The sequence below is a fragment of the Sceloporus occidentalis genome, unplaced genomic scaffold (assembly GCF_023333645.1).
Source record: "Sceloporus occidentalis isolate IW3139 unplaced genomic scaffold, rSceOcc1.0.p SCAF_2, whole genome shotgun sequence".
NCBI lineage: Eukaryota > Metazoa > Chordata > Lepidosauria > Squamata > Phrynosomatidae > Sceloporus > Sceloporus occidentalis.
The window spans coordinates 273,907,888-273,926,898 of NW_028316982.1; the positions used below are offsets into that span (position 1 = coordinate 273,907,888).

At 46.9% G+C, this 19,011-nt stretch overlaps 1 protein-coding gene across 9 annotated transcripts in view; it reads right to left on the minus strand.

Annotated features, from left to right (window-relative positions):
* Positions 1-19,011, minus strand: part of NUMA1 (nuclear mitotic apparatus protein 1) — a 95,623-nt gene that overhangs the window by 14,974 nt on the left and 61,638 nt on the right. For all 9 annotated transcript variants that reach the window (XM_089513191.1, XM_089513190.1, XM_089513192.1 and 6 more), the window contains 6 exons: positions 11,694-11,851; positions 9,897-10,014; positions 7,647-7,764; positions 5,861-6,001; positions 5,104-5,229; positions 240-3,704 (listed from right to left, as the gene is read on the minus strand). In XM_089513191.1, the coding sequence (XP_089369317.1) occupies positions 240-3,704; positions 5,104-5,229; positions 5,861-6,001; positions 7,647-7,764; positions 9,897-10,014; positions 11,694-11,851 (4,126 nt within the window). The remainder of the gene's footprint in view (positions 1-239; positions 3,705-5,103; positions 5,230-5,860; positions 6,002-7,646; positions 7,765-9,896; positions 10,015-11,693; positions 11,852-19,011) is intronic.

Sequence of the window (19,011 nt, forward strand, 5' to 3'; positions counted from 1 at the left end):
AAGCAGCAAAAGGGAAAGTAGGAGAGCTGGATGAGAAGGGATGCTCCCTCCCTCGTTCTGCCAACCATCCAGAACAGCAATCAGAGAACATCTCCCAGAAGCACTTTGTGGTGAGGTGGACACAGCTGGTGTCCTGCTTTCTTCTCAGCAATGCACTCCATCACCCAAGTGGAGTTTTCCCTGGCTTTCCCTCCAAGACCATCTACCTGAACCATGGCACAGCGGGGAAGGGAGCTTACCTGTGTCAGCAGCTTCTGTTTTGCCTCCTCATACTTGACAGTCATGGTCTCCAACTTCTTCTGGGCCTCTTCAGCCTCTCGCTTGCTGATAGCCACCACTTTCTCAGAGTCCAGCTTGGCAGCCTCCAGCTCCTGGCTATATTTTTGCTTGGTTTGCGTCAGCTCTGCATCCAGGCGCTGCAGCCCATGGCTGGACCGTTCACTCAGCGCCCTGTTCTCCTCTGCCAGCTGGGCATGGGCCCGTTGGAGGGTGGCCAGTTGTTCCATGTAGCTGCTGTTCTCCACCTGCAGCTGCTGGACAGAGTGCTCTTGCTGGAGGAACCTCTCTCGTGAAGCGAGCAACTCTGTGAGCTCCAGCTTGGTCCTGGCCAGCTCTGCCTGGAGGATGCTGGTGGTCTTCTGCATCTGCTCTGCCTCCTCCCGGTGCTTGCTCTCCTGAGAGGCCTGCTCCACCTGCAGCTGCTGGTACAGGCGCTTGATGGGTATCAGCTCTCCAATCAAGGTCTGGGCGCTGGTGAGCTCCTGCTGTCGGCTGGAGAGGAGCTGATCCTTCTGGAAGACCTTCTCCTGCCAGGCCTTGAGCTCCTTGCAGAGGTCTTCCTCTCTCTTGGAGAGCACCCCCAGCTCCTTCCTCAGGGCCTCCACAGACATTCTCATCTTCTCTGCCTGCTCCTGGGAGTTCTGCGCTTCCGCCTTCATGGTTGAACACCTCTCAGCCGCTCGGGAAGCAGCAGTGGCCATCTCAGACTGGAGGAGTCGAAGCCGCTCCTCCAGTTTCTTGCTCTTCTCTGACTCGGCCATGACCAGCCGCCTCAGGTCCTTGCTTTCAGCTTCCTTCTCAAGCAGCTGCCTGTGCATGATGGACATCTCCTTCTCCAGGCTGCTGATGAGGCTGGCCTTCCTTTCGCAGTCTTGGAGGCACCGTGACATTTGCTCCTTCCAGTTCTCCTCAGACTTGCCCTTCTCCTGAGCCGAGGTGCGCAGTGAAGCCAGCTCCTTCTCAGCTCTTGAAACAGCCTCTTTGCTCCGGGCCAGTTCCTCCCCCTGGTCAAGAAGGTCCTTCTTCAGCTTCTCTTGGCTGGCTTTGGATGCCTCCAGGACCTTCTCCAGCTCAGAGGCTCTCTGCTTGTGCTGCACCACCTCCTGCTTCAAAGCCTCCATCTCCTTCTGCTGCTTCTGCCTTGAGGCCGCTATCGCCTCCTCCAGTGTGGCAATGGTGCTTTGTTGCTCTTTGCAATGCCTCTCGAGGCTCCCCACCTGGCCACGGAGCACCTCACACTCCTTCAGTTGCTTCTCATAGAGCTCCCGGCTGGACGCACACTCCTGCTCTCGGAGGCGCTTCTCTTCCTCTAGGCTTTTCAGCGTGAGGTCCTTGGAGTGAATCGTGGCTTTGATGCTTTCTATCTCTGCCTCCCGGGTCTGAGCTACTTCCAGAAAGCCCTGCAGTTCATTCTCCATTTTGGCTCCCCGCTCCTTCAGTGCCTCCACGGAGGCCAGCTCCCCCTTCAGCTTGCTGACAGTCTTCTGCAGGTCCCTCAGCTCCTCGCTGCGAGAGACGTTCTTCAAGCGCAGCTCCTCCAGCTCCTGCTCTTTCTCGCTGGCCACTTCCTGGGCTCTGGCTACCTCTTCCTGGAGGCCAGTGACCTCCACACGATGCTCATTGGTCAGGTTCTGCAGCTGGGCCTCCAGTGCTGCCTTGCTGGCCTTTTCCGTGGCTAGTTCTGCTTTGGCTTTCTCCTCCTCACCCGCCAGTCGCTTTGCTTCCTCGTCACGCAAAGCCAGCTCCCTTTTCTGCTGCTGTGTGGCCTCCTCCAACTTCGCCTCAAGGGACTTCACCTGGGAAGAGAGCTGCTCCACCTCGTGCTCCTTTTCCTTCAGGGAAGACCTGACGCTGGAGAGACAGGACTCGGCTGTGGTCAGGTCTTTCCGGCTCTGCTCTCCCAGCTGCTTTGCTTTGGCCTCCAGCTCTGCTCTCTTGCGTTTCTCCTCAGCAAGGTCTCCGGTGGCAGCTTCAAGGGCCTGCAGTGCTTCACACCGGTCCTTTTTCGCTTTTGCCACACTCTGGGCTGCTTCTTGGCGAGTGGTTGCCATCTCCTCCTGCAAAGAGGCCATCTCAGCCCTGAGTTTCTCCTCAGCACCCTCTCTTGTCTCGGCCTGGGAAAGCGCACGGGACAAATTGACCTGAAGCTTAGCCAGAGCTTCTTGGTGTTTGGTGTTCAGGTGCTTCATCTGGTTTTCCAGTTTGCTCACCTTCTCTTGTTCAGCTTGAAACCTTTTCTGGAGCTGCTCCCGATCCTTGCTGAGGGCCTGGACCTTCTCCTCCAGCCTGCCACACTCCCCGGTCTCCCCTTTGGCAGCAGAAGACACTTCTGTCAGCTGCCGCTGAAGCTCCTGGACTTTGGTCCTGGATTCCTCCCCCAGCTGCTGCACCTGGCTCTCCAGGGCTTGCCTCTTGGCCTTCTCCTCCTCCTTCTCCTGCACTGCTTGGTCCCAGTACTTGTTTAGCTCCTGGATCTGGTCCTCTAGCTCAGAGATCCGCCGAAGATTGCCTTCCAGGGATTCGCCGGCCCTCCTCTTCTCATCCTCCAAGATGCCCTCCGTGTTGCGGACAGACTCCTCCAGAATCAGAAGCCGCTCCTGGAGGCGCGTGTTCTCCTTAGCCAGCTTCTCCTTGTCAGCCAGTTTTTGTTGGGCCTCACGCAACTGGCTTTTTAGGGCTGGCACGACTCCTGCTTGGGCCTCACTCTGCTGGCATTGGGCAGTGAGGGCCGAAATCTTGGCCTCCAACTCCTGGATCTTCTGGCTCCGCTCAGTCTTCTCCCTCTGAGCCTCTGCCACGGAAGTGTTCCGAGCCTGTTCCAGAGACTGCATCCGCTTCACTAGAGAAGACAGTTCTGCCTCCTTCTGTTGGAGCTGCCGCAGAGCCAACTCCTTTTCCTGAGCAGCCTTGTTGTACTCTTCCTGACTCGCTGCTTCCACTTGAGCCACCTTCTCGCAGCTTTCCTTCAGTGAGTTGTTCAGGTGATCCACTCTAAGGGTCAGCTCCTGGAGGGCCGCCTGAGACGCCTGTTCGTTCTTCTGCATGTCTTCTGCCAGCTGCCCTCTCTGTATCCTCTCTTCTTCCACCTGCTGGTGCAGAGCAAGCAGTTCCTCATCCTTCTGACGAAGGTGACCCGTCAGATTTGCTATCTCTTCCGTCAGGGTTTTGACCTGACCCACCAAGCGCGCCTCTTGGGCCTGAGAGTCCTGCTCTAGCTTCTCTTTGGCTCGAGAGATCTCAGAGGCAGAATTCTGAAGGTTAGTGAGGAGGCCAGTGAGCTGGAGCTTCTCTGCTTCAAAGTTTCTCCTTTCTGACTGAAGGTTGGCCTCAAGCAAGTGCTTCTCCTCTTCAAGGCGGAGAACAGTCGCCTGAAGCTCTGCCTGCTTGCCGCTGAGACTGGTCACTTGTTGGTTTAGGTCTTCAAGCTGTTAGGAAAAGAATGAAAAGGGTTATGCACCTGGGGAACATGACGATGACTGCTGCCCTGCCTTCTAGAGTGGTGTTCACTTTTCAGTGAAACTGAGTTCTGTTGTGAAAGCTCTCCCTTACTGTGGTTCACACTCATGCATGTTCTTCCCATTTGTAGCAGACACTGGCCACACAGAGTGTGGACTGGCTGACCATGAAATACCACAGATCACTTCTCCCATTGCCCCTTCCTTCCTGTTTGTATATTTTTAAAAAAAACATATTGGGAGTCTGCTTGGGACTCAGTTCTTGGAAAGAGACAAAATATAAATCAAATCAATTAAGTTCATGGGAGAGGAGAGTCAACTTTGTTACAGAGTTACTTCAAAGAGATGAGAACATGGACACTGCAGGCAGAATGGACTCAGTTGCAAAACAAAGTGCGTGGAGCACAACTCTTCTCCCTGGGAAGCACATACAACTGTGTGCTGGTTGCGTTCTAATGAGTTTTGTTTTAAGGAGAAACCTTTTAACCAGTGTGCTTTTATTAGCTGTAATTCTGTATATAATTGCTAGCCACCTTTAGGGAGGGCAGCACAGAGGGAACTGAACTCATGCTCCACATGGGCATGCCCATTAAAAAGCAACCCAGATACACCAAGTGGCCAAAAATACAGCTGCCAGAGTTTGGAGCGGAATCAGTTTGAGCAAACTGCGTTGATTTCCAGATAATAGTTTTCCACTGATGTAATCCACAACATCACTGACATTTTTTGCTGCTGCATCATATTGTTGACTCATGTTAGGATGGTAGTTTACTAATATCCTTAGATCATTTTCACATATACTGCTGTCATGTCAGGAGTTGCCTCTCTTACATCTGTGCAATTTTTCCTGCCCAAACTCTACATTTATTCCTGCAGAATTTCATTTTGGCACTGGTGGCCCAGCTTTCCAATCTATTAAGGTTGTCCTGGATCCTACCTCTGCCCTCTAAGGTAATTAGCTATTCTCCCAGTTTAACATTATACGCAAATTTGGTCAGCATGCCCACTATTCTTTCATCCAAGTAATTCAAGGCCAAGAACAGAAGCCTTGCCTCTCTCTCTCTCTGTGTGTGTGTTGGCATGAGTTTTGAATTTGTCCTAAAGCTTACAGCAATATTACAGAGATATTCAGGAGAAAAAGTCAAGGAACGCTCTTGGGTAAGACAGAGTCAGGGAAATCTCTTTATCTGAAACAAAGCTAATGACAACAATCGCTTAGTTTTCCAAGAATGAACTTGGCATGGCAGCAAGACCTACTCTAGAATCTCAAAGAACAGTCCCACCACTGTCCCTCCATAACCTCCAGGGGCAATTTCTTACCCAGGAGCCCTCTCCCCCGGAGCAAGCACCATGGTAGCCATACTCCTACCTTTAAGACATCACTCATGACCTCGCCTTTCTCTGGCAGCGAGCTGCTCTCTTTCAGCTTTGCCAGCTGATCCTCCAGTAGGGAGATCTTCCCCTGCAGAATCTCCACCTTCTCCTCTAAGCATCTCTAGGAAAGAACACAGAGATAAGCAATTGAGTTACAGAATCAGCAAGTCAACTCCTGTCCCTAATACACACCCTCAACTGCAGAGGGCCATACAGTTGGAGGGGAGTCCACATGCTCAGAACCCCTTCTGATCCAAGGAAAACAGAGGAGATGGCAAAAGTAGGAACACTTTCTCATCCAGGCAACTGGTGTCTCCTCCTCTCTCAGGGGAAGGAGGGAATGTTAAGGGGCTCTGGGCTTGCTAGTGTGCCTTGCTAGGTGGTCATCCATCCATCCATCAGTCCAGCCATCCATGTGCTAACTATCTGCAGCACAACTGAAAGAGTCATCAAAGTGGCCACAACCTTCTTAAATAGCTCTTCTCAGAAGACAATGTGCTGTGCAAGGCCATTTGTGACATTTAAAACATAACTTTACTTCTACTGTAATGGATACTATGCCGCAGACAAATAAAATTGATCACTTAAGTTGCCCCTAACGATGTTCTAAAGTGTTCCTCAAGATGTGCTGAAGCTCCTCTCTCTATAAGCAACATTCTTGATCAGAAGTAGAGACCTTAAGAACTCAAGCTGATTGACACATACACACACACCATAACAAACTAACCCCCCCCACCCATTCAATTACTGACCTTCTCACTGAGAGCATTGTGCAGTTCAGTTTCCAAATGGCTTCTCCTTTCCTCCCATTCCCTCAGAGCTGTGTCGTGTTCTTCAGAGACCTCATCCATAGCTTCCTGAAGTTCCGTAAGGGTGCGAGCAAATTCTCGAAGCTGCATTTAAGAAACCAAACAAACAGAACAAAAAAATCAGCAGTAGCAGAACATGCCACAAACCATCCTGGGCATAAAATACTGTTTCAAAACACTGAAGTTCTGGATCATGCCAACCACTCCCATGTCAGGATGCACAGGGAAGCCACTGAAATCAAAAAACACATGGACAATTTCAACCGGAAAGAAGAAACCCTTAAAGTGAACAAAATTGGGCTACCAATCCTGAGGAACAGCAAAATCAGGACTCAGCAAATGCAAATGGGAAACCACTCAGAGTCAGGGGTTTTCCCAGCAGATAATTGATCCCCAATTAGCAGACATTAATCCTCCTTTGCATTAGCCTCCCAGCCTGAGGCCTGCCATCAGCACAGAACAAGACACATACAAATCCCTCCTGCATTCCCAGGCTCAGCCAGTAGATATAGACCCACTTTTTCCAGGCAAGCATTCTCTGACGATGCCAGCCACAGATGCTGCTTGAGAAACGTCAGGAAGAAACTCTTCTAGAACATGGCCACAGAGCCCCCCGAAAAGCCCACAAAAAACCAAGGATGCTGGCCATAAAAGCCTTCGACTTCACAAACAGAACAGGCCTTGTTTGATCCTTTCTACCTTTATCTTTAGCATGAATAACAACTCCTCTGTTCCAAAGAAAAGGAAGACTAAGAAGAGAAATAAAGTTTGACTACATGACTTGCTGGTCTAGAGCAGGGATGGGAAACCTGTGGGCCTCCAAGTCTTATTGGGTTCCAAATTCCCAACTATGCTGGCTGGGGGTGATGGATGCAGGGGTCTAACAGCATAAGCCTCTCTACCTTTAGTCTAGGTGCTCCGTGGAGCCCTTAGGGCTCTGCATGTACTTCCCAGGTGCTCTGTGGCTGCACCAGGAAAATGAAAGAAATACTCCCCCTCCCCCCCGGGTAACACTACTTCTAAACATATCATTAACTTGTAAGACATAGGGTAGGCCTCTCAGGGGCTCTGCCATAGAAATTGATTCTAAAAAGGGCTCCAAAAGTCAAAAAAGGTTGGGAACCCCTGGTCTAGGGGAATTATACTTCACCAATATGAAGACTTACATTCAGGTGCAGGATATGGGAAGAGAAGGGCCATGCTTTTAGGGATAAGTCATGCTTGAGTGATATAGCACATCCTTTGCATGCAGAAGTTTATTGCTCCAGTCCTAAGTGTCTGCCTTTTTAAAATAGGATCTCAGACAGAAACTAATGGGAAAACCTTCTCTCTGCCTGATCTCCTAGGAAACCGCTGCCAGAATAGACCAAACTGGGCCAATTGGACCAATGGTCTTGACTATGCAAAGATGCTTCACACGTTCACTTATGCTCTTGATACAGTGACATAACCAATTATGGATGTTTGTTGTGGGTTTATATACTGGAGCTGAGAGGAAGATATTTTTCATAGTGTCAACTTAATCATCGGCCCCTCCATTTTCTGAAGACCTGTCTCAGGCAGGACAAGGGAACAGGGTTACCTGGGTTTGTAACCTGGCTGAGAGCAAAGTGAAAGGTTAAGGAAGCAGCCTTCTCATCTCCAACAGGAATCTAATATAGAATTCATTCCCCAGCCCTCCCTAGGTTCGAGACTATAGCACCACAGCAGAAAACAGGAGCGTCTGTACCCTGAAAGTGAGATCTCCATTCTCCTCTGAGAGCTGGTTGATCTTCCGGTCCATCTGGCCCTTTTCTGTCTTCAGATCTTGACACTGCTTGAGTGTTTCATGCAGGCGCATGAGGAGGCTGAAAATAATAATAATAATAATAATAATAATAATAATAATAAAGGAGACAGCCATGGTACTAAGTATGAGTAGATCTGCAGCTCAGGTCAGCACTTGGTTCTGCTAGACTGGGGGAACAAAGGTTGGACTGCAAGAAAGTGAGGGCTCCAGTCTGCCTGAGAATTACTTTTAACACTGAAACAACCTGTAAGCGAGAAGTACTTTCTAACAGACACTCTAGGAGCCAGATGGCTCCAGCATGTTATATTTATTCTTCTGAAAAGGAATTTCCCAAGCTTTCCCCAGAAGGCCATGTGTTTGCCAGTTTCAAATGAGAAAGAAGTGTACCACTGGCCTGACTTGTTCTACAGCTTCCACAGTTTACAAAGGCAACGAGGATGCTGTGGCTATTACATGAAGAGCCATGTTTGCACTAGCTTGACAGCTGGGCGAGCAGCAAATCTCATTCCCTATGAAAGGACCAAGAGTCCAATGCAATGCTGTTTCTGCACAAGGCTCATTAGTGCTGATGCACCAACAAGCCAAAGATTCAGGGCTCAGGCCAACATTTGGAACAAAACCTTTAGCCAAGGGATAAACTGATGATTGGAACACGTAAGTCCAGAAAACAGACTCAGTATGAGGGCTCCTGCTTCTCACTTCCATGGATCATTAGGACAAACATGGACCAACTTTCCACGTAATAATAATAATAATAATAATAATAATAATAATAATAATAATATTTATTTGTATCCCGCCCCTCTGAGAACAATCGGGGCGGCTCACAAAGTTAAAAATACAGCACATATAAAATCCCTGGTGCCCTCCCCTCCTTAAAAAAGTATTAAACCCAATGCAGAATTAAAAACAAACAAACAAACAAACAAAAACATACAAGTTAAAAGCTGACCAGAAGGTCAACAACATCACATCAGCCAACCATCAATGGGAGCGGCAGTATCTTATTCCCAGACATTTTCCTGAGGCCGGGTTCTCTATTCTGGGAAGGCCTGCCGGAAGAGATCCATCTTAACAGCCTTTTTGATGCTGTCTAAGGATGTAAGCAGATGGATCTCATCCAGAGACCGTTCCACAGTCTGGGGGCGATGATGGAAATGCCCTCTGGGAGGTAGCCGAGAGCCTAGATGTTTGTGGCTGAAGTAGGCCTCTCCCAGAAGAGCGGAGTCCGCGGGGAGGATTGTAGGGGAGAAGGCGCTCCCGGAGAGAGCTTGGACCCAAGCCATTTAGGGCTTTAAAGGTGATAACCAACACCTTGTACTGGGTCCGGAAGCTAATGGGCAGCCAGTGAAGGGACTTTAGAACCGGGGTAATAAGATCTCACTTCTGTCTCCTCTGAAGGAAGGCAGATCACCTGGAGCCTGAAGGACTAACTGTAACACCTTCTCTCTTAGCTATGCAGGTGACAAGCAGTCCACCCAACTTGAAAGCTTCTGCTGGGCAACTGCCCCTAGACCGAGTGTGGGCAACTGCCAGTGGCTGGAGGATGATGGGCTACACTGTTCCCCTTGACAACCCCTGTGAAATTTGGAGGGACTAACAGTGGTCTCTCAAGCCATTAAGTGCAGTGCTATAGGATATTTTGCTGCATTTCCGGGTGTTTTCAGCCCTTCCTCACCTTCTAAAGGCTCTTTACAGGTCTTTTATCCTCCAAGAAAGAAGTGATTAGACTTCCTGCTCTAGTTACTTCCTATTTTGAAGACCAAAAGCCTGAATGAATGCCTCTGGAGGCCTAAGAAAACATCACCACTCCAAACAATATGGAGGAATGGCCAACGGCATCTCTCAGAGGCTGGTGGGGGGTGTCTCAATTCTCAGCCCATTTAAGAGGGGGCATGGGAAATCTGGGGGGGGGGGCAAGATTACCTAGAGGGGACACCACTTCACCACTGCTGATCTAAACAATCTCTGCTCATGTGCCTAGCCTCCAAGTTGGGCGGAGTCCCTGCCCTTTACCATGGTGCAAGACACTCACTATGGCCAACAGATTTACTCAGCCTGGAGGAGAGGAAGATGAAAGCAATGAGAAAGACAGTGGTGCTGGAAGGAAATGGGAAAGTCACCAGCGCCTGCCATCTGAGCCAAGGGGGAGTCCAACAGTACAAGGGGAGACAGTCGCAAGGGACAGACCTTTCGTTCTTTTCTCGGAGCTCCTCCATCTCCTTGGGCTCCAGTTGATCAGCAGCCTGTCTCTCGTGGAGGAGGGTGAGGCGGTCGATCCGCTGTTTCATCACCAGGATCCGCGTATCTGGAATAAGACGACAGAGAGGGAAAATGCATTGGTTAAGATCTGTACATGATCTCGATATTGCAATAGTTTAGTTCCATTGTAGTTGTCACTTTTGTAAGTTTTTAATTATACTGTGTTTTAGACTGTAAGCTGCTTTGGGTCTCAATTCTGGGAGAAAAGCAGGATACAAATTAATATAATAATGATACATTTTATTAATAATATAACATACATAAAATAAAAGGAAGGAAAAGGGAAAAATTCTTATACATAGTATTACTTATAATATGTGTTATAAATCATACTAGTTACATATTTTAATTATATTATCTAAACTTATTCTCATTAAACCATTTATTGTTTATAAAACCAATAATAAAAAAGAATATAAATATCTTCATTCTTACTTCTATTCTTTTTCAGAGTATACTATTCATGATTCCACTGAAACTTAACACTATTAATTTGCTACTAATTAACTTATCACTACAACCAAGTGCCATCCTCATGTTATTGTGCCTTCCAAAACTGTAACTGTTCTTGTGAAGGTAACCCACCTTCCTCTTTTACTAACACCTTTTCTAGAAATACCTTCCATAGAGTCAAAATCACTCCTATGCATTATTAATATAATAATAAATAACTAAGAGGCTGCTAGGTATTTTTTCATAGGCGGCTCCAGCAAACATGAACACATCTCCATCCAGATAAAGCTGCTCCAGGAGGCAGAGCATACTCAGACTATGCTGCTTCACAACAATCCACCAACCAGGGCAGGGGACCAAGGATTTTATATGTTTTGTATTTTTAACTTTGATAGCCGCCCCAATTGTTCTCAGAGGGGCGGGATACAAATAAATCCTATTATTATTATTATTATTATTATTATTATTATTATTACCATCATCATAGTGGGAAGAAAGAAGAGTAACTGTGGAAGCTCAATGATTCCTACAAGACTGATACTGAACATAAGGGAAGAATGTCTATGTCTGTTTCATCTTGGCAAAAGGCACTGCAGATGGGTGGGATGGGAAAAAGGAAAGAAGTTGCTGAATGGATCCAGCAGCAAGCCCACTTCAAAGAAGTATTCAGAGTTCTGCTAATAAAGCTTCACTGAGATAAACTGGTGAATGGGCTTTGCCCAGAAGAATCACTGTATGGATGTTAGGAAACACCCTTGAAGTGTGGTCTCCTTCTTTGGAGGTTTTTCAAAGAGAGTCTGGATGTCAGGGGTGCTTTGATTGTGTCTTCCTACTTGGCAGAATGGGGCCGATGGCCCTGGGGGTCTCTCTCTTCCAGCTATGAAAGAATGTTCTCCGAAAACAGATGATCTAGTGATCTCTGACTGATTGTGGCAAACAGCTAGGCTCAGATTTCAAGTGTACATCATCCTGAACCTTTTGCTTTGCAAGTAACTTTTCCTCTAAGAGACTGCTGTTGCAGGGAACTGCTTGAACCTTTGTGGCACCAGGACACGCATGTGGGTCCTCTACAAACGAACAGCTCTGGTGGTATGCCAGAGACACCAGGGTACTTTCCCCTTAGTTCCTCTGGTGTCTGCAAGCTGACATGATCATCTTTGCAAAACGAGCAATCAGTGCCTCCGCCGACAGAGAGAGACAGTGCGTCCCAAGGCTCTGCTGGCAACTGAAGTGCAGACTCCAGCTGAGGCTTACAGTGAGTGGCTTCCTCACCTTTCTCATCAATGAGCTTGCGATTCTCTGCCAACTCATGCTCCAGTTCATCTCGGTTTTCCCGCTCAGCTTCCAGAAGCTTCTTCAGCCTCCTCATTTGGAACTGAGGCGTCTGCATGACGTCGCCGATGGGAGAAGTAGATGATCCAGGGAGCATTCTGAGGGGAGAAACAACCAAACAAATGCCCATGAATTTTATCTTAGTTTTCTTTTATAAAGTTTAAGATAGCTGTTTAAAATGTTTCTTAAAAGCAGAGTGGTTTACCTTGAGTAGCTAAAATGAAACAATTTTTTAAAACTCTTTACCACTTCAGATTCATTAAGTTTTCTCAAAACTCCAGAGTCTACCCAATAAACAAAACAAAACAACAAAAAAACAAGCTTCATCCCAAAGACCCCATATTTACCAAGCTGCCCAAGACCAGGAAAAGAGGTGATTTTTGCAGCACTTCATGCATATCTTGAGGGGCCCACAAATTCTACACTTTCCTTAGAGGTCTTTGCAAAGCGTCAGGATGACAAATATTCAGTTAAAAGTATTCTTCATCTTTATGCCACCCTGAGGTCTTAAGATATGAGAGGGATATGAACAAACAAGCAAGCCATTCATTTGGGTTCTAGTCTCTGGAGCAGCTCCATCTCCATGATATCCAGATATTTATTGGTCTTTTTTGGCCAGTGCATCACACTATAGATTCACATTTAGCATCTGGTATACTAAGATGGCTAGACCCTTTGCTCATGGACTGTTTTCAAGCCAGAGCAATGAAAGCCATGCCAACAAGGTCCTTCTGAGAGGGCCCAATGCCAAGCACTGGGCACAGCAATGGCCATCTGCACACCATATTCCATCGTAATGGGCCAAGTGCTCCCTTCCAGATCATGTTGTCTGCTCAGCAGATGTTCACATAAAACAGAGACAAGAAACAGTATTCTAAAATTTCACACCCATGTTTGGAGCCAGAGATACTTAAGAGGAATGTGATTAATAAGAAGTTATTTTGCCCCCAGTTCCCCTGGGAGGAAGAACACTGGGATGTGGGACATCTAATAAAAACTGAATAACATTTCTGAGGTCCAGGGACTTACAGAGTCACCTTGCCACACAAGTAACTCACTTATATAGATCTGGTCTAACCAATCTATGCTGATTTAAATATAATTTTTCTGTTTTAAATGTGTCTATAAAGCTGGTGGTCATCTTCCTCCATCATTGTGATTACACCAGAGGAAACCACAGTGCTGCCCACTTTGGTGAGACTCGGGGTATCCGGTCACTCTCCTGATCCAGGACTAGGCAGTCCATGGATGCAGGGTCCAGAAAAAAGACGCTCATTGGAAGGGCACAATTTGCTTCTGCAGAGACCGAAGCCATAGAGTGGCTTGCTGTGACAGAGTGGGAAGCCACAATTCGTTTAACAAGGCAAACACACTCAGAGTGGCAACATTGGCATCAGTGATGTCTATGGTTGTTAATTTATCCATTTATATCCTCTCTTGCTCTCAATAATGGGACTTAGGGCAGCTTATAAATTATAGACATCAGTAAAAAAAAATACAGAAGCTATTTAAAAAACAAACAAACATTAAGCACAGTTAAACCCATTTTGAATTGCTTGAAAGACAATAAAAAGTCAACACAATGGTAGTGTTGCATTAAAAGTGCACTAAAGTAAATATCTAAAAGCCAGCTGGACAGACATGTATTTACTTGCAAGGAAGGAGCCATCCTGGGTTCCCTAGGAACAGAGCCCCAAAGCCAGGGAGCAAGCCCCTCTCGCTTGTAACCCCACACAAGCCTCGGATGGCAGTGGAAAGAAAAGAAAGACCCTAAGGTTGTGTTCCAATTTCCTTAAAGGAGGCTGCGTGGAGAAGATGGCAAAATGCTAACAGGAGACAGAGAAAAGGCAGAATTACTCAAGACCTTCTTTGCCTCAGTCTTCTCAGAAAAGGCAAAGGGGCTCAACCTGAGGATAATGGAGCTGAGGACAGATTAGGGGAATTTCAGTACAGAATAAGTAAAGAGATAGTAGAGGAATACCTTGTTGATCTAAATGAATTTAAGTTTCCAGGACCAGATGAACTACATCCAAGAATATTAAAAGAACTGGCAAATGGAATATCGGAGCCATTGGCAATAATAGTCTTTGAGGACTCCTGGAAAACAGGAGAAATCCCAGCCGACTGGAGGAGGGCAAACATTGTCCCCATCTTCAAAAAGGGGAAGAAAGAGGATCCAAACAATTATCCTCCAGTTAGTCTGAGATCAGTTCTAGGAAAGATTCTGGAGCAAATCATTAAACAGAGAGTCTGTGAACATCTAGAAGGCAATGCCATAATCACAAAAAGTCAACATGGGTTTCAGAGAAAGAAGTCATGCCAGACAAATCTAATCTCTTTCTTTGACAAAATTACCAGCTTGGTAGATGAAGGGAATGCTGTGGATATAGTATATCTTGATTTCAGTAAGGCCTTTGACAAGGTTTCCCATGACATTCTTGCAAGCAAGATTGTAAAATGTGGGCTAGACAAGGCAACTGTTACATGGATTTGGAATTGGTTGACCGGCCGAACCAAAGGATGGTCAGCAATGGCTCCTTTTCATCCTGGAGAGAAGTGACCAGTGAGGTCCCACAAGGCTCTGTCCTCGGGCTAGTGCTATTAAACATCTTTATCAATGACTTGGATGACAAAATTGGGGGAATACTTATCAAATTTGCAGATGACACCAAATTAGGAGGAGTAGCTAATACTCCAGAGGACAGGATCAAGATTCAAAATGACCTGAATAGATTAGAAAGCTGGGCCAAAGCTAACAAAATGAAATTCAACACGAAGAAATGTAAGGCACTGCACTTAGGGCGGAAAAATGAAAAGCACAGATATAGGATTATGGGGGACACCTGGCTGAATGAAACTACATGTGAAAGGGATCTAGGAATCCAAGTAGACCACAAGTTGAACATGAGTCAACAGTGCGATGCAGCAGTTAAAAAGGCCAATGCAATTTTAGGCTGCATCAATAAAAGTATAGTGTCTAGATCAAGAGAAGTATTAGTGCCACTGTATTCTGCTCTGGTCAGGCCCCACCTAGAATATTGTGTCCAGTTCTGGGCACCACAATTCAAAAAGGTTGTTGATAAACTGGAGCATGTTCAAAGGAGGGGCACCAAAATGGTGAAGGGTCTGGAAACCATGAAGCCCTATGAGGAATGACTCAGGGAGCTGGGGATGTTTAGCCTGGAGAAAAGAAGGTTAAGAGGTGATATGATAGCTCTGTTTAAATACCTGAAGGGATGTCATATTGAGGAGGGAGCAAGCTTGTTTTCTGCTGCTCTAGAGACTAGGACCCAGAGCAATGGATGCAAGCTGCAGAAAAGGAGATTCCTCCTCAACATTAGGAAGAACTTCCTGACGGTAAGGGCTGTTCGACAGTGGAACAAACTCCCTTGAAGTGGGAGTTGCTTCGGAAGTCTTTTTAATTTGTCGAATGATTGAAGGTATGGAAGGAAGAAGGAAGGTATGATTATGAGAGTGATGGGGGCTGGTTATGGGGGGTGGGGGATTGAATTGTTATTTGTTATATGTAATGTGAGTTGTTGTTAGATGTTGTATTTGTTTATATTGTTTGCTTAATAAAAATTAAAAAAAAGAAGTGTAGTGGAGTCTCCTTCCTTAGAGGTCTTCAAACAGAGGCTGGATGGCCATCTGTCAGGGATGCTTTGATTGTGATTTCCTGCATGGCAGAATGAGGTTGGACTGGATGGCCCTTGTGGTCTCTTCCAACTCTACGATTCTATGATTCTATGGTTGTTAGACCGCTCCTGAAAATACTTCCTTGGACCCCCTGGATATGAAGAACTACAGGCCTGTATCCCATCTGCCCTTTTTGAGCAACGTGATCGAGAGGGCTGTCGCCCTTCAACTCCAAGTCATCTTGGATGAAACCAATTATCTAGACCCATTTCAAACCGGCTTCAGGACGGGATCTGGGGTGGAGACTGCCATGGTTGCTCTGGCTGACAATCTTCGTCTAGGCAACCTGTTGGTGCTTCTAGACCTCTCAGCGGCCTTTGACACAATAGATCACTACATCCTCTTGGAACGCCTGGGAGAGTTAGGAATTGGTGGCACTGCACTCCAGTGGTTCCGGTCCTTCCTCTTGGGTAGATTCTGGAGAGTGATGCTCGGGACAGTCGCTCCTCGAGAAAGGAGCTTAAATGTGGCGTCCCTCAAGATGCCATCCTGTCCCCAATGATATTCAACATTTATATGAAGCCGCTGGGAGAAATCATTCGCAGACATGGGGCAGGTGTTATCAGTACACTGATGACACCCAAATATATTTCTCCATTTCCCAATCAGCATTTCTCCCCTCCATCAGTGTCTGGAGGGGAGGTAATGGGCTGGATGAGGAAAAACAAACTCAGGCTGAATCCAGACAAAACGGAGGTTCTTACAGTAGGGCCCCCAAACCAGGTATAGGGTTGCAACCTCCAGTCCTAGATGGGCTCACGCTCTCCACAAAGGACTGTGTTCACAGTCTGGGGGTGCTCCTAGACCCGTCGCTTCACATGACGAACCAAATGAATGTGACGATCAGGAGCGCCTGCTATCAGCTCCGGCTGATACGCCAGCTGCGCCCTTTCCTGGAAGTAAAGGACCTAGAAACTGTTGTACATTCACTGGTAACCTCATGACTTGATTTCTGTAATGCGCTCTACATGGGGCTACCCTTGTGCCTAGTCCAGAAACCTCAACTAGTGCAAAATATGGCAGCCAGGCTGGTCGCCAGAAAAACTAGGAGTGACCGAATAACATCCATCCTAAAATCTCTTCACTGGCTGCCTATTAGTTTCTGGGCGCAGTACAAGGTAAAGCCCTACATGGCTTGGGTCCAACCTATTTGAGGGATCGCCTGCTCCCATACAATCCGCCCCGCTGCACCCTCAGGTCCTCTGGGAGGAATCTACTGCAGCCTTTAAAGACCAGACTAACTGCTCCCTCCCAGAGGGCCTTCTCTGCAATGGCTCCCAAACTATGGAATGGCCGGCTGGACAAGATCCATCAAATTGCCAGCTTAGACAGCTTTAAAGACGCTGTCAAGACGGATCTCTTCTGGCAGGCCTTCCTGAATAAAGTGCCCGGCCACAGAATGAATGCTCCCCGCATCATGGATTATTAGCCCACCGGTCTGTCCTCGCTGTATTTTATTGTGTTTTTAATAGATGATTTAATTGTAACTTGTTTAATCCTGTTTTAAGGGGGGGGGGGGGGGAATTTGGGACATAAATTTGTAAATGTGGATTTTAACGTGTTGTAAGCCGCTTTGATTGTCTTGTCACATAAAATCGGGATATAAATAAGAGTTTTATTTATTTATTTATTTATTTATTTATTTGGGAAGGTCTTTTTACCATACATCAAAGGAGTCACAGACAGAATAGGCAAAGTGGTGAGGAAGTACAACCTTCTAATGGTTTACAAACCGACGAAGAAAATCCAGCATATGCTTGGCTCAGCCAAGGACCAGAGAGACCCTCTCACAGCCGCAGGAAGTGTTTAGCGCATACCATGCAGCTGCGGACAAGTCTCCATAGGGACCCCCAAATGCAGTGTGCAAACACGAATCAAGGAACATGAGAGACACTGCAGACTGGGCCAGCCAGAAAAATCAGCAGGAGCAGAACATGCCACAAACCATCCTGGGCATAAAATGCTGTTTGAAAACACTGACGTTCTGGACCATGCCAACCACTACCATGTCAGGATGCACAGGGAAGCCATTGAGATCCACAAACACCTGGACAATTTTAACATGAAAGAGGAAACCCTGAAAGTGAACAAGGTTTGGCTCCCAGTCCTGAGGAATAGCAAAATCAGGACTCAGCAAATGCAAACGGGAAACCACTCAGAAGAGTCAGGGGCTTTCCCAGCAGATCATGCTCACCAATTAGCAGACATTAATCCTCCTTTGCATTAGCCTCCCAGGCTGAGGCCGGCCATCAACACAGAACAAGACACATGCAAATCCCTCCTGCATTCCCAGGCTCACCCAGTAGATATAGACCCACTTTTTCCAGACAAACATTCTCTGAAGATGCCAGCCACAGATGCTGCTGGCGAAACGTCAGAAAGAAACTGCTAGAACATGGCCACAGAGCCCCCCCGAAAAACCCACAAAAAACTAAAGATCCTAACAGCTCAATCAAACTCAAATAGGGAGATACAGTCCTTTGAACAGCCTGGACTCCACAGTCATAAAGGTCATCACCAGCACTTTGAATTGAGTCAAGAGATGGACCAGCAGCCAGGGCAGCTGTTAAAACAAAGGATGACCCCTGCTTCCAAACACAGTTGACAATCTGGCTATAACTCTTTGGGCCAACTGAAACTTGTGAGCCCCTTTCAAAGGCAACCCCATGTAAACCACATTGCAGTAATCCAGAGCAGCTGTCATGAAGGCATGTATCACTGGGACCACATCAGACTTCCTCAGGAACAGGCACAGCTGGCACACACAAGCTTTACATACGTGCAAATGCACTGCTGGTCACTGCTGAAATCTGGTCTTCCAGGTTCAGGACTGAATCCAAGACCACTCCCAAACTGCAAACCATTCCCAGATCTGTCTTTCAACTAACTAGGGACACCTCTGTGTTGTCTGAATTAAGCTTCCATTTGTTCACTCTCATCCAGTCCAAGCACACCAGTTTAGTACAGAAACAGCATCCTTAGAATTAGGTGGAAAGTAGTAGTAATGTAATGATGGAATAATAATGTAACAATGTTACCTGTCTTAAGTCCCATCTCCAGAAAAAGGCAGCATATACATTCAATCAGTCAATCAATATGTAACAGAGCTAGGTATTATCAGCATACTACTGTAGTGACACCTGACCCCAAAATAGCATACTAGTGACTCCTGACCACCTCTCCAGCAGTTTCAGGTATCTGTTAAAATGGCACAGGGGACAAGAGAGCACCCTGAGGGTCAAGGAAACAATCTATCAGCACCACTCTCTGAGATCACTCCTCCAAGAAAGACTGGTGCCACTGTAAGACAGTGGCTTTAAGCGCCCCATTCCATCAAACCAACCCTGAAGGATACCAAGGTTGATGGTATCAAAAGGCATCGAGAGTTCTAGCAGGACTAACAGGGACACATCACTCCTGTTCAGTTCCTGATGCAGATCACTCACCAAGGTGACCAAATCTAACTTTGGCCCATAACCAGACCCAAAATACATCGAGTTTGTCCATCTCATCCAGGAACCCCTGGAACTGAGAGATCACCACATGCTCTATCTAGTACCTT